At 52.1% G+C, this 15,656-nt stretch overlaps 1 protein-coding gene across 5 annotated transcripts in view; it reads left to right on the top strand.

Moving 5' to 3' along the window:
- OSBP2 (oxysterol binding protein 2) overlaps positions 1-15,656 on the top strand; it is a 105,191-nt gene that overhangs the window by 18,639 nt on the left and 70,896 nt on the right. For all 5 annotated transcript variants that reach the window (XM_054288581.1, XM_054288580.1, XM_054288585.1 and 2 more), the window contains one exon: positions 8,379-8,587. In XM_054288581.1, the coding sequence (XP_054144556.1) occupies positions 8,379-8,587 (209 nt within the window). The remainder of the gene's footprint in view (positions 1-8,378; positions 8,588-15,656) is intronic.

Raw genomic sequence — 15,656 nt, 5'->3', positions numbered from 1 at the left:
GGAGGAGATGAGGATCTGACCCATGTTTCAGAAGGCTTGATTTATTATTTTATGATATATATTATATTAAAACTATACTAAAAGAATAGAAGAAAGGATTTTATCAGAAGGCTGGCTAAGAATAGAAAAAGAAAGAATGAATAACACAGTGTCCGAGCCAGCTGGCTGTGATTGGCCATTAATTACAAACAACCACATGAGACCAATCCCAGATGCACCTGTTGCATTCCCCAGCAGCAGATAACCATTGTTTACATTTTGTTCCTGAGGCCTTTCAGCTTCTCAGGAGAAAAAATCTTGAAGAAAGGATTTTTCATAAAAGATGTCTGTGACCCTGCACTGTGGCTCTGAGGGAATTGGTCTGACAAACTGCCTGTCCTGAGCTCCTCTGGAGTTTTTTTCCCTCTCTGAAGCACAGACAGACAAGGGCTGTTTGTGAATGATCTGGAGCAGAAGGATCTTCCAGGCTCCTCCTTTGCTGGGGTGGGTATTGCAGCCAAATGAAGGTGGAGAAAGGAGTGTGAATTCCAGCCGCTGTGCTTATTGCTTGCTTACAGAAGAGCTGTATGGCCAAATCTTCCTTAAATCCTTGCCTGGGTGGTGTTGCTGAGGCTCTTTGGTCCCAGTGTGGGCAGGGATTTGTCCTGGAAACCAGCTTGGGAAGCTGCAGGATAGGTTGTGGGGGATGTTTCCATGATCCTGAGCTGCAGACATCCCTCTGGCTGGTGAGGGTTGCAGGGTTGCAGCCAGGATTGCAGCCAGGATTGCAGCCAGGGTTGCAGGCTTTCCCTCAGCCCTGATCATTCCCAGTCCATGCCCATCCTGCCTGCAGCCAGTTGCAGATTAGTTGGCCTTTAAACAGATCCAAACTCGTGTGTTTTTACAGCAATCTCAGCCCAGCACTTGCCATGTGCTTGTTTGGGGTTGGTTTGTGCTTCCTTGGTTTTGGGGAAGGCAGAAAGAGGAAGCAAAGGGAATATCTGAGCTGTTTGTCACATGGAGCTTGTGGTTTGTGAGAGCCCTGCTGAACCAGCTGTGGTGTGCTGAACTCACTGGGAAAATACCTCTGGAGCCACAGGCCTGCAGCCCCTTGGGGATTTGAGTTCTGGGACTGAGCTGCCATAAACTCCCTTTTTCCTTGAACCCAGGGAGAGTAATAACCCCAAGAGGTTTGGTTTCAATGTCCCGTGCCCTGACTTCAGGCATGTGAGCTCAAATTCAAGTGCTTGTTGGGATTTCTCATGCCTAAAAGGGAAGCAGAGATTTCACTGGCTTTATAGCCCCCAAAACTGAACAAATGGGAAATCTCAGTTTATTGGGAAATCTGAGTTTACTGGGAAATGTGCCTTGGAGCCCTTGTGCAGGAGGGCTCATTGTGTGTGATATTTCAAGGCTGGCGTGTGGGGTGGGGATGACAGGGAACTCACACACCAGATGTGGGCATGGATGCTCTGGGAGTGGCAGCTGAGCCATGAGGGAGCTGTTGTTGCTGCTGGGAGGGGGTGGTGGCACAAGAGCCCTTTGTTGGCAGTGAGCAATGGGCAGAGCAGCTCCTGTCCCTGAGCCCTGCAGGAATGCTGTGGGGAATGGGAGAGCTCAGCCTAACCCTGGTGCAAGGCTCTGAATTCTGCATGGAAATCCTTGTGCTGCTCAGGCACAGCAGGGACTGAGGGCTGTGGCATCCCTTGTGCTTGGGAAGGAAATCAAATCCTGTCCCAGCTACTGAATTGTCCAATTCTGCCTGGTTTGTTCCCTGGCCTTGATTTCTCTCCTTCCCTCTGCCTGCAGCAGTCCTTGCACCTGACTCCAAAGGGCATTTCCCTCTTGGCCATGGGTATAAATATTCCTCTAAGGCTGCAGAGCCTTTAATGTTACAATATTTTCCAGTATGATGAAGAAATGAATTTTACAAACTGGTTTCTACTCAATCCATAAAATAAACAGTAGAAAAACCAGGTCTTAATCTCTGAGTCCGGAGAGGGCAGTGGTGTAAGAAGCAGCGAGGGTGTCACAGATTGGGGTGGATGGGACTTTAAATATCATCTTGTTCCACCCCCTGTGCTAGGCAGGGACACCTTCCACTGTCCCAGGCTGCTCCAAGCCCCATCCAGCCTTGGGCACTGCCAGGGATCCAGGGGCAGCCACAGCTTCTCTGTGCCAGGGCCTGCCCACCCTCACAGGAGAGAATTCCTTCCCAACATCCAATCTAGTCCTGCCCCTGTCCATGGGAAGCCATTCCCTTTGTCTTCCTGGGCTCTTGTCTGAACCCCCTCTCTGTCTGTTCTATGGAGCTGTTGGTTTTGTGCAGTGGTTTGTGCTGTTTGTTGCTCCTGGCTGTCTTGGATTGGGTTTTGGGTGTGATCTGCAGCAGTTCAGGAGCCTGGATTTGTAATTCTGTTGAGATCTGGCAGCCAGAAGTGTTTCTGAGCTCCAAATACAGCGTGGTTGTGGAGCTCACTGGGAAAGTCCCTCAGTGTGTCCATCTGCCAGCTCCAGGATGAACCTGGGCTTGGTGTCCAGCTCCATCCGACGTGGGTAGTGACAAATGTTGCTGTGAGGTCTGTACCTCTCAGCCAGAGACTCAAAACCCACCCCAAAACCAAACAATTTCACTCTTTTCCCTTCTCTGTGCCTTTTCCTTTTCAAACTCTTCAGATGTTTCTTATTTTCTCCTTGAGGCTGCCTGAGGGAGGAGGAGCTGGGAGCATCCCTGCTGGCTGTGCCCCTGTGCTGTCCCATCCAGCTGAAGGGTGGCACCTGCAAGAACCTGTCTGGTCATGCAGGGCAGGCTGTTCATGGATCTACACTCACCCCTCAAACCTGGACAGCAAAACTTCCTTGGAAAACAAATGTAAGGCAAGGAAACCCCCCAGACTGTGCAGCAAGAGCAGGAGATTTCTCTGTAAATGCTGTTTAAATGAGGAAATGCTTGCTGGGTGAGCAGTGTCCAGGGAGCTCAGTGGTGCGCTGCCCATGCTCTGGTGTCCCTGCTGGTGCCTCCTGCTGTTCCAGAGATCCCAGCAGGTCCCTGTTGGAGCACTTGGTGCTGCTTTCCCAGGAGAAGGCTGGGTCAGAGGCTGCTCATGAGCTGTTCTGGCTCCTGGATAACTCTGGGGTGAAGTCCCTGGAGTGTGTGGTCTGGGGGTTCAGATGCAGCCTCTGAACCAGATTTCAGTGGTTCTGGTGTAACAGCAGGGAGTAAAAGCCCAGGGTGAAGGATACACTGGCATAAGGAGGACAAAACCTCCTTTAGGAGTCTCTCCTGCTCACCTTGTGCTTCTCTGAGCCTGTCCTGGGGAGGTGGCTGAGTGTGATCCTGACCTACATTTACAGCAGGAAACACTGATAAGATGGGAATTCAGTGTTTGAGATTCTGTGGGCAGGCTGGGAGAGCTGGGGGTGCTGACCTGGAGAGGAGAAGGCTCCAGGGAGAGCTCAGAGCCCCTTGCAGGGCCTGAAGGGGCTCCAGGAGAGCTGCAGAGGGACTGGGGACAAGGGATGGAGGGACAGGACACAGGGAATGACTCCCAGTGCCAGAGGGCAGGGACGGATGGGATATTGGGAATTGGGAATTGTTCCCTGGCAGGGTGGGCAGGCCCTGGCACAGGGTGCCCAGAGCAGCTGGGGCTGCCCCTGGATCCCTGGCAGTGCCCAAGGCCAGGCTGGACATTGGAACAGCCTGGGACAGTGGGAGGTGTCCCTGCCATGGCAGGGGTGGCACTGGATGAGTTTTGAGGTTCCTTCCAACCCAAACCATTCCATGATTCTGTGATGTAGAATCAGCTGTGCTGAGTTCTGAGGCTTACAGCAAAGCAGTGGTTTTGAGATGATCAGGAAAATGTGCAGGATGAGAGTGTGAACATATTTCGGGAAATAACTTCAAATGTGATTGGATTTCCCTGTGGAGGTGCCTTAGAACGTGGGTGATACTGGAGTCTGCCCTTGCCAGCTTTGAAGGGCACCCTCAGCTCAGGGTTTGTGTGAAACCCTGCTGGGTTTCAGGTGGATAATCCAGTTTGGAGACCTGTCCCTCACTGCCCTGAGTGTTTCTGTTCCCCTCATGATGCTGGATGCTTCCAGCCAGGACAGAATGTCACAAAGTCACCTGTCCATCCAGGTGTCACTCCTGCCCTGCTTGGCTGAACTGGGGCAGCTGTTGGGCTTCCAGGATTGCAGGAATGCTCTGGTTGGGCTTCCAGGACTGCAGGAATGCTCTGGTCCCAGGGCTGGGCTGCTGGGAGCTCCCTGAGGATGCTCAGGCTGGAATTCTGCTGTGCCTGGGACATGGGGATGGTCTCAGTTCCCTGCTGGGCTCCTCTGCCTGGTGCTGTTGGAGCTGTCAGACAAGAAGCTGAGTTTTAGGAGGGACAAGGCTACCCAGAATGGTGCAGAGCCTTGCTGGTAGAAAGAAAATCCTTCAGAGAAATTCCACAGGCATCCGTTGTGCTGGTTAAGGGTTGGGAGCAGAGTGTGATCTTGGCTTGTTCATTCCTTGCTGTGCCCTGTTAGCTTCCAGCAGAGCCACACAGTTTTAATTACAGATCCTGTGTCAGCAGCAACTTCCCAACATGCAGGGCTCAACCTTTGGCTGTTGGGGTATCACCAAAACCACAGCTGTGGAGCTGGCAGGCAAAAAACATTTTATTATCTCCTTTTTCACCTTCTTCTCTTTGCTCTATAGATAAAGCTGTCCTGTGAGCCCTTCAGGGAGATTTGTTGTTTAAATCCAGGGAGATTTGGTACAGCTGTTAAAAATTGGGAGCATCTCTCTCTTGCACAGCCCTGGCATGCTGAGCAGCCTCCTGGAGCTCAAGTGTCCCTTCAGCAGTACAAAGCAGGTCTTTAAATTATAATTGCTGATCTTTTATGGTACTGCAGTGTTGTAGCTGCTCTGTCAGGCTGTAGAATCCAAGTCACTGAAAATCAGACTCCAGGAGTTTTAGACTGAAGCCCTTTTAAGGAACTGATGCTGCAGATTGTCTTGTCAAACTCTCTGTGTTTAGATTTGTGGTGTTAAGGAGCTGAAGTAGCTTTATCAGTCAAAAAAAGGGAGAAATGCTATAAATAATATTTTAAAAAGAAAATCTTTCAAGATTTTTGCAAAACCTGTCATTGTGAGTGGCTGTGATACAAGAGCTGTGTTGGGCTGGTGAGTAAGAGTGGGTGATGGAGATGCCAGAATTTTCAGCAGTCTGAAATTCCTATTATTCTGTTGAAATAAAAGAAGAAAAATATATATTCAGAGCAGGAACATGTGCTTGCTTGGACAAAATCCACGTGGGAATTGGGGCCTGTGCATCCAGAGGAGGTTGGACAGCTGAGATAGTCTTGCTGGCATTGTGGTAAAAATATCACTGGTTTTAGAGTAAGGAATCTCCTCTCTGATGATCCACAACAGCACTGGTGTTGCCACAAGCCTGATTTTGGGGTCAGCCATGAATCTGTCCGTGGTTCCTGCCCTGCTCTGTCTGGAGCTGGGTGCTGGACTGGGCAGGACTGATCACTCAGAGCTTCCATGGAGAATGTCCTGCTGCTTTGGGATCCTGCTGCTGGCAAAAGGGACACATTGATGTTGATATGATGATGTTTGCCATTCCCTGGCTGGGTGCTTTAGTCCTTCCTGAGGCATTTTGGGATATTTTTTCTCTCTGGTGTGCCCTGGCTGGGCAGGGTTGCCTTGGGTTGATCACTCAGGGCTTCCATGGAGCGTGTCCTGGTGCTTTGGGATCCTGCCGCTGGCAAAAGGGACACACTGATGTTGATATTATGATGTTTGCCATCCCCTGGCTGGGTGGGTGGGTGCTTTAGTCCTCTCTGTGGTATTTTGGGATATTTTTTCCCTCTGCTGTGTCCTGGCCAGGACTCTCCAAGGCTGTCATTCCCCCAGCCTCCCATGCACAGCTCTAATTCTGGCGCTCCGAGGGCGAATCCCGGCGGGTTTTGCTCCCTCGCAGAGCTAAAAAATCCCAGAGGTTTGGCTGCCTCCACCTCTGGGTGCTCAGGTTTAACCCCCAGCCAGGTTGAACTCTCCAAACTCAGCGCTCAGGTTTAACCCCCAGCCAGGTTGAACTCTCCAAACTCAGCGCTCGCAGTGCTGCAGGAAGGGCAGAGCCGGGATCTGCGGGATCAGGTTACACCAGAGCCAGTGCCAGCCTGAATGAGCGGATCCAGCTGACCGCGAGGGCTCTGAAGGGCACCCCTGCTCCTTTGCCCGGCTCTGGGCACAGGAGGTTGGCTCCCGGCTGGGTCAGGTGCCTGCCTCGTGTGTGGGCGCTGATTAATAGGAGTTGATTTCCCATGCAGATTGGCTCGGGAGGGGAGCTGGGAGAGCAACATCTCTGTTTCCCTGGGTGGGAGAGCGAGGCTCTGAGTGTCTGCAGCTGATTTTGTGCAGTCACCTTGGGGACCTTTGCTTTGTGGAGGAGAGATGATTTTAGTAGCTCTCAAGGTGGGAAGGGATCCCTCCTGGGAGCACAGTACGTGCTGCAGCGTGAAGGGATGACTTAGGAATGAAACTGGGGCTTGATTCCTTTGGGGCCAACTCACCCCTGCAAAAAGGTTAACCACACTGTGCACTGGCTCTGAACTTGCCCTGTGGTGCTGAGAGACACAAGCTGTAGGTCTTTAGGAGGCACCAGGAGGATTTCATCTCCTCATGTCAGGCCTGGATATGGCCCTGGCATAAATCTGTCCCACTGAGCAGGTGAGAGATGTCCTTGAGATGTTTGGGGGTTTGGGGATTTTGAGTTCCTGGTCAGGCAGAGTGGCCTCCTCTGTGTAGCAAGCAGCCTCAGGAGTCAGGTTGGCAGTGGGTATCCCTGGAGTGCTGCCCATTCTTCCCTGGCAGGGCCCATATCTCTGTCCTGTGGTGAGCTTGATCAGCAACACTTTGTGAGAGCAGCTCTGGGCTGTGCCTCTAAGGCCTCCCTGCTCTGATGTTCTTGTGGAATTATGGAGTCACTGAGGTTGGAAAAACCCTCAGATTGCTGAGGGCAACCATTGACCTGGCACTGCCAAGGCCACCACTAATCCATGTCCCCAGGTGCCACATCCACATGGCTGTTAACTCCCTTCAGGGATGGGCACTCCAACCCTGCTCTGGGCAGCTGTGCCACCCTGACCACCCTTTCCAGGAAGAAATGTTCCCAAAATCCACCCTGCCCCTGCCCTGGCCCAGCTGAGGCCGTTCCCTCTGCTCCTGTCCCTGTTCCCTGGAGCACAGCCCGACCCCCCCGGCTGTCCCCTCCTGTCAGGAGCTGTGCAGAGCCACAAGGGCCCCCTGAGCCTCCTTTGCTCCAGGCTGAGCCCCTTCCCAGCTCCCTCAGCCTCTGCTGGGGCTCCAGCCCCTTCCCAGCTCCGTTCCCTGCCCTGGACACGCTCCAGCCCCTCCAGGTCTCTCCTGTCAGGAGGGTCCCAGAGCTGCCCCAGCCCTGGAGGTGCCCCAGCAGTGCCGGCTCAGGGCACGGGCACTGCCCTGCTCCTGCTGCCACCCCAGGGCTGGGACCTACGAGGTCTGAGCACACTTGGACAAAAACAATGATGGAACAGAGAGGGTATAAAGAGCCACAGAGTGCTGGACTCTGGAGGTGGGACAGCTGGGACAAGGGAGAAGAGCTGCAGTGGAAATGAGATGAGAAAGCTGGTGTTGTGTAGTTGGAACTTCGCTTTTAGAAGCAGTGGACACAGTGGGATTTGAATGTGTAAGCAATGATGGGGTGTTGCTCCTCCAAGGGAACGAGTTCCATCTAAACACCTCAGCCTGCCCTTGTTTCTCTGAGGGCCTTTTCTATTGGATGCTGTGAAGATCCCCTGACACAGGGAAGAATGACGCTCAGAACTCCATGATATCCGAAGGCTAATTAATTACTTTACTATACTATATTTATTATACTATATTTACTATATTATACTTTATTATACTATATATTATACTATATTTATACTATAACTATATTACACTAACAAGAACTATCACTAACTAACTAGAAAACCTGTGACTCTCTGCCTGGAAGTCCTGACACACACACATGTGGATCCAATTGCTCAATAAATCTAAAACACCGTCTCCAGAATCCAATCAAGCAATCACCTTGGGTAAACAATCTCCAGAACACATTCCACATGGGCACAAAGGAGCAGCAAATGAGATTTTATTTTGATCATTCTTTTCTCTGCTTCTCTCAGGAGAATCCTGAGAAAGCTAAATCTCTCTCTGTTCAGAAGGCATGTGAATACCACACCTTTTCCAGCTTTAGTGGATTGCATGTGAGTGCTGCCAGCTCTCCACTGGTCTGTGCTGTGCAGGAGGGTGCCTTGGAGGTGTTTTGGGGTCAGGTACAGCAGCACTGACCCTTCCTTGTCCTTCTGTTCCTATGCAGGACTCAGGCAGAGATGGCCCACACGTGCCGGGGCACCATCAACCTGTCCACAGCCCACATCGACACGGAGGACTCGTGCAACATCGTGCTGTCCAACGGGGGCAGGACCTACCACCTGAAAGCCAACTCAGAGGTGGAGAGGCAGCGCTGGGTCACGGCCCTGGAGCTGGCCAAGGCCAAGGCCATCCGCATGCGCAACAACCAGTCAGGTATGGGGGTTTATCCAGCAATGTACGGGGGTTTAACCAGTCAGGCATGGGGGTTTAACCAGTCAGGAAAGGGGGTTTAACCAGTCAGGCATGAGGGTTTAATCGGTCAGGAAAGGGGGTTTAAGCAGTCAGGTATGGGGTTTAACCAGTCAGGCACGAGGGTTGAACCAGTCAGGTATGGGCATTTAACTGGTCAGGAAAGAGTGTTTAACTGGTCAGGAACGGTGGTTTAACCAGTCAAGTATAGGGGTTTAACCAGTCAGGAACAGGGATTTAACCAATCAAGTATAGGGGTTTAACCAGTCAGGTATGGGGCTCTCACCAGTCAGGAACAGGGGTTTAACCAGTCAGGAACGGGGGTTTAACCAGTCAGGTACTGGCATTTAACCAGCCAGGAACGGGGGTTTAACCAGTCCCGTATGGGGGTTTAACCAGTCAGGTACAGGGATTTAATCAGTCAGGAACAAGTGTTTAACCAGTCAGGAACAGGGATTTAACCAGTCAGGAACGAGTGTTTAACCAGTCAGGAACAGGGATTTAACCATTCAGGAGCGGGGGTTTAACCAGTCAGGTATGGGCATTTAACCAGTCAGGAATGGGGATTTAACCAGTCAGGTATGGGTATTTAACTAGTTGGGTACAAGCATTTAACCAGTCAGGTACGGGGATTTAACTAGCCAGGCACGGGGGTTTAACTGGTCAGGAATGGGGGTTTAACCAGTCGGGTGTGGGGAGTTAACCAGTCAGGAACGGGGGTTTAACTGGTCAGGAGCGGAGATTTAACCAGTCATGTACGGGGGTTTAACCAGTCAGGTACGGGCATTTAACCAGTCAGGTACAGGCATTTAACCAGTCAGGAACAGGGATTTAACCGGTCAGGCACAGGGGTTTAACCAGGCAGGAATGTGGATTTAACCAGTCAGGAATGGGGATTTAACCGGTCAGGCACAGGGGTTTAACCAGGCAGGAATGTGGATTTAACCAGTCAGGAATGGGGATTTAACCGGTCAGGCACAGGGCTTTAACCAGGCAGGAATGTGGATTTAACCAGTTGGGTGCGAGGGTCTTACCAGTCAGGTACGGGGTTTAACCAGTCAGGTACAGGGATTTAACCAGTAGGAACGGGCATTTAACCAGTCAGAAATGGGGATTTAACCAGTCAGGTACGGGGGTTTAACCAGGCAGGTACAGAGATTTAACCAGTCAGGTATAGGGGTTTAACCAGTCAGGAATGGGGATTTAACCAGTCAGGTATAGGGGTTTAACCAGTCAGGAACGGGGGTTTAACCGGTCAGGTACAAGGATTTAACCAGTCAGGTATGGGGATTTAACTAGTGGGGTACGGGGATTTAGCCAGTCAGGAGTGGGGATTTAACCAGTCAGGAGCAAGTGTTTAACTGCTCAGGAACGGGTGTTTAACCAGTCAGGAACAGGCATTTAACCAGTCAGGCACAGGGCTTTAACCAGTCTGGTACAGGGGTTTAACCGGTCAGGAATGGGCATTTAACCGGTCAAGAACGGGTGTTTAACCGATCAGGAACGGAGATTTAACCAGTCAGGAATGGGCATTTAACCAGTCGGGTACGGGGATTTAACTGGTCAGGAATGGGCATTTAACCAGTCAGGTATGGGGTTTAACCAGTCAGGTATGGGGTTTAACCAGTCAGGAATGGGCATTTAACCAGTCGGGTACAGGGCTTTAACCAGTCAGGAACAGGGGTGTAACCAGTCAGGAACAGGGATTTAACTGGTCAGGTGTGGGGATTTAACCAGTCAGGAACGGGGATTTAACCAGTCAGGTATAGGGGTTTAACCAGTCAGGTATAGGGGTTTAACCAGTCAGGAACGGGGATTTAACCAGTCAGGTACTGGCATTTAACCAGTCAGGAGCGGGGCTTTAACCAGTCGGGTATGAGGGTCTTACCAGTTGGATACGGGGTTTAACCAGTCAGGTACAGGGATTTAACCAATCAGGAATGGGGCTTTAACCAGTCAGGTATGGGCATTTAACCAGTCAAGAGTGGGGGTTTAACCAGTCAGGAACGGCCGTTTAACTGGTCATGTATGGGGCAGACTGGGTAGCCAGAGCCCTCCAGCTCTGTGAGAGTGACAGGGGTAGGATGGCGGGGCCGGACAGACACGAGACATCTCTGAAGCCAGGTCAGGAACTTGGGGTTCATTGCAAAGGGCCTGGGGGCAGGGCCCTGCTGGGAGCTGCCAAACACAGCTGGAGCAGGGCTCAGAGAAGTAAAGAGCGTGGGAAAGAGAGAGGAGGCAAGAGTGGGGTAAAGAGGGTGAGAGAGAGCGAGGTTCCTGTTCCAGTACCATAAATCTTCTTCTGTGCTGAATATTCTAATTCTCACTAACCAATCTAGTACAAGGTACAAATCCTATAGCATTTCCATACAGCCTATAAGAATCATTACATTCCCATACTGTGCTACATTTTAAACCCTAAAAACTCCTCTTTGGGCCCCTTCTGCCAAGCTGTAGGGTCTGCTCTGACCCTTGGAGCTGTCTGCAAGCAGAGGGTGTTGTTCCATCAAAAGGGGATCACCTTCAGCTGGCCATGCCATTGTTTTCCAGTTGTTCAGTAACTGAGGTATCTCAAAGCTTGCTTTCATTTCAATCTCACTTATAGTTTCCATATTCTCAAAATCTTTTGCCAGGCAGTCATATTTATAAGGCTTTCCTGTTTCATCTTCCCCAGCACAGCTCCTGCTGCTCTGCTCATCTCACACAGCTCTTGTGGGCTGGTTAAATGGTGCAGAACCCACCCAGGGAGGGTTTCATGCTCAGCTGGAGGCTGCTCATGGTCTCCCAGGGACACAAAGGGTTGGACACAGCCCTGCTGCACCTCATCTCAGCTGCCTGCCAACTCTGAGCAGATCTTTAGAGCCCTGGGAATGGCTGGGAGCTGTGGAGGGCCAGTAACAATGAGCTAAGGATGCTGCTTCTGGAAGGCAGAGTGAGGTGCCTTCCTCCTGGAGACTTTGTGCTGGGAATGCTGGAAATGCTGGAAATGCTCTGCTCAGAGGCCTGAGCAGCCCAGGGTGGTGTTGCACAGCTTGGGGAGGTTTGGTGGGTGAGTGACACAGATATTTAGTTGAGCTGTTTCTGTGTGCGTCTCTGCTTCTGCCCCTTTGTTTTGGTGTTTATTGGGGCAGGTTTGGGGACAGTGACACTTTGTAAAGCTGTCAGAGCCCTGTGCCTGGTGCACAGCTCCTCCCCAGGGTGACATTGTTCTGCTCTGTAATGGGTCAGTTAGGCTTGGCAAACAGAATATTTTAGAAATACTTCAATGATTCTGTTAGTCTGTATTTCAATGTCTATAACTTTTGTGGGATTAACATTAGGTTTTCTTCTACGAGGAAGCACAGCTTCAAGCTGCAGTAAACAAATTTCAGAAATGGAAAAGAGAATGCTCCAGGGAGACCCTAAAGCACCTTCCAGTACCTAAAGGAGCTCCAGGAGAGCTGAGAGGGACTGGGGACAAGGGATGGAGGGACAGGACACAGGGAATGGCTCCCAGTGCCAGAGGGCAGGGCTGGATGGGATATTGGGAATTGGGAATTGTTCCCTGGCAGGGTGGGCAGGCCCTGGCACAGGGTGCCCAGAGCAGCTGTGGCTGCCCCTGGATCCCTGGCAGTGCCCAAGGCCAGGCTGGACATTGGGGCTGGGAGCAGCCTGGGACAGTGGGAGGTGTCCCTGCCATGGCAGGGGGGTTGGAGTGCCTGATATTTAAAGTCCCAACCCAAACCATTCTGTGGTTTTAAGTGCTGTGAATTTTCTGTCCCTTAAAATTCCAGCTCTGGAATATTCAAATACTGACAGAGAGCCCAGCTGATGCAGGAGAAGAGGGAAATTTCTGGGCACACTTGTTTAGGGTGGGACACTGGGACACTGTGCTGGTCCTGGCTGCATTGAGGTGTGTCTGGGGGCTCTCGAGTCCTTCAGCTGGGTGGTTGTGTGGAGATGGACTCCTGGGGAGGTGGGAGTGGGAAAGGATCTCCTGGACAGGTGGATGTGGGAAAGAATCTCCTGGAGACGAGGGTGTGTGGGAAAGGATCTCCTGGAGATGGGGTGGGGGAAAGGATCTCCTGGACAGGTGGATGTGGGAAAGGATCTCCTGGAGGGGTGCTGTGTGTTCTTTACCTTCCCTTTGTGACCGTGGGGCTGTGGCAGTGCTGGGTCAGGGTGGGGCAGTCCCTGGGCTGTCAGCCACGCTGCCTCCCCGGTCAGGCACAGCTATTTTGGTTTGTGTCTGCCCATAAAAATAGCAACTGCAGAGGCTGGCTGTGCTGGGGCTGAGGCCCTGCTGGGCTCTGGGCTGAGGGCAGTGCTGTGGATGTGGCTGTGCTGCCCCAGGCTCTGCTGACTCAGCTGTGATCCAGGCCACAGAGCTGATGGAACAGAAAATCCACAGCAGACTCCTGCTTTTCCAGACTTTCCTGATCTCATCAAGGGGATAAGACACTCTGTAAATGGGTGCTGAATCCTGAGCACATCAGTGAATTGCTTTATGCTGTAATGTTCACCTGGCTGATGGTTTCTGCCAATTAGAGATTTTTTAATTATAGTTAAGAGTGGCTGTGGGTTTGGCTTGAATCAAAATAGAATTCCTGATGTTGTATCCCTGTGAGCTCTGGGGTGGATGTTTACAAGTAAAGAGAGGAGGTTCTGGATTTGCTGTACAAGTCCCCAGTCCTTCAATCTGCTCATGTGCAGAATTGTCAGAGTTCCTCCTGAGGGATCCCCAAAAGCTGTGTGCTCCCCAAGGGCTGGGCTCCACTGAGTGCAAGGGGTGGTGAGCAGCTGAAGGGATTTGTGCCCTCAGGGAGGAGCATGCATGACTGGAAGGCCAGAAGGTGCAGAGAGGGTGGCAGAGGGGACAGGGAGAGGGTGGCAGAAGGGACAGGTAAGGTGGAGAGAAGAGCAGGTTTGTGTCTGATGCTGTCTGTCTTTCTGGGAAGGGACACAAAGAGCATCCTTGTGGCCATCTGTGCTCATGGGCACTGCCTGCTGCCCTGCCTGCTCCAGAGGCCATGGCCTGCCCACCCTGCCAGGGAACAATTCCCAATTCCCAATATCCCATCCATGCCTGCCCTCTGGCACTGGGAGCCATTCCCTGTGTCCTGTCCCTCCATCCCTTGTCCCCAGTCCCTCTCCAGCTCTCCTGGAGTCCCTTCAGGCCCTGCCAGGGGCTCTGAGCTCTCCCTGGAGCCTTCTCCTGTCCAGGTGAGCACCCCCAGCTCTCCCAGCCTGGCTCCAGCCCTTGCAGCATCTCTGGTGCCTCCTCTGGGCTCTCTCCAGCAGCTCCAGGTCCCTCCTGTGCTGGGCCCAGGGCTGGGGCAGCTCTGCAGGTGGGGCAGAGGAGCAGAATCCCCCCCGCCCTGCTGCCCACACTGGGGCTCAGCCCAGGGCTGAGGGGGTTCCAGGGCTGGGGCAGGTGCAGCCCTCACCCAGCAGCACCCCAAAGTCCTTGTCCTGTCAAAATCCCATTTTACAGTGCTTGTCCCCAGGGCTGCTCTCCAGGAGTTCCTCTCCCATCTGTGCTCACAGCTGGGGCTGCCCTGACTGGATGCAGGACCTGAACCTGGACCTGTTGAACCTTGTGAGGTTCCCCTGGGCCCTCTCCAGCTCTCCACCCCCTGGATGTCCCCATCCTTCTGTTGTGTCAGCTGCACTGCTCAGCCTTGAATCACCCCCAGACCTGCTGGAGCCTGGGCTAGAGCTCATTCACTGTTTCTGCAGGAGTCAGTGATCCCTCAGTGCTGCCAGGGTGTTTGAGATTTGATGGGAAATTCCATGGGTAGGAGGGCTGGCAAATTGCTGCCCACATTTTCACTGCTGGGTCACCTTTTTGGGGTGGATGAAAAGGGTCTTTCCCCCTGAGTTGAACAGCTGTGGAAGTGTTTTTAACTCTGTTTTTTACTTGGCTGCTGGCTGGAGCTGTGCGCCCACAGGGGCCATTTCACAGGACTGCTTTTCGTGTCTGTTTTTAACAGCAAAACCTGTCCCCAAACCAAGTATGGGATGGGGGACTTTGCTGTTCTGTGCAAGGGGGAGCTCTGGTTTCCCCTCTGCCCTCTGACTGTGGTGTCAGGAATATTTTGGTAACGAGCTGTGACCTGGACATTGGTACTGAGATGTGACCTGAGCTCCCTGTCCTCATCCTGCTGCCCAGGGGGAGAAACCTGCCCAGGGATGAACCTGCCCAGGGAGAGAGAAACCTGCCCAGGGATGAGCCTGCCCAGGGAGAGAAACCTGCCCAGGGAGAGAAACCTGCCCAGGGAGAGAAACCTGCCCAGGGAGAGAGAAACCTGCCCAGGGAGAGAGAAACCTGCCCAGGGAGAGAAACCTGCCCAGGGAGAGAGAAACCTGCCCAGGGAGAGAGAAACCTGCCCAGGGAGAGAGAAACCTGCCCAGGGATGAACCTGCCCAGGGAGAGAAACCTGCCCAGGGAGAGAAACCTGCCCAGGGAGAGAGAAACCTGCCCAGGGAGAGAAACCTGCCCAGGGATGAACCTGCCCAGGGATGAACCTGCCCAGGGATGAACCTGCCCAGGGATGAACCTGCCCTGGAATTAGTGGCAGAAAGTGAGAGTGGAGCTGAGCTTAGCTCTCTCCTCAATTACCACATGTGCTTAATTCCTCTAAAACACATGTAGAGTGTGACAGGAGGACAGAACAGTCCCAGACCAAGCTCTGCTCAGCCAAATGTGGCATTTCTGTTGCTAAGTGGCATTGCAAAGTGTTGTAGTAAACTCAGTTTATCCTCATCCATCACCTGCTTTTATCAGTACTGGCTGTGGCCCTGTGCTGTTACCTGGCCTGAAAATCAGATTTCTGTGTTCACCCTCTGTATTTGGTGACTGGGGCTGGTGGATTTTCTTTAAACAAATACAAGAAGAGATAGAAAAATATCCTTCCTTTTTAGAGCAATATCATGACAGCCAGGAATTTGATGAGTGCTGAATATATGATTGTTTTCTTGGCTCTGTAATGAGGGAAAAGTGTGCAAGGGAAGAGTGGAATTCTGTTCCTGGTACTTTAAACACCAGGAAAAC

The sequence above is a fragment of the Melozone crissalis genome, unplaced genomic scaffold (assembly GCF_028551555.1).
Source record: "Melozone crissalis strain CALT ecotype California unplaced genomic scaffold, PUWL_Pcris_2 ptg000063l_1, whole genome shotgun sequence".
In the NCBI taxonomy this organism is placed as follows: Eukaryota; Metazoa; Chordata; class Aves; order Passeriformes; family Passerellidae; genus Melozone; species Melozone crissalis.
Note: the sequence above shows the minus strand (reverse complement) of the source record. Positions and strands in the feature narration are given on the sequence as shown.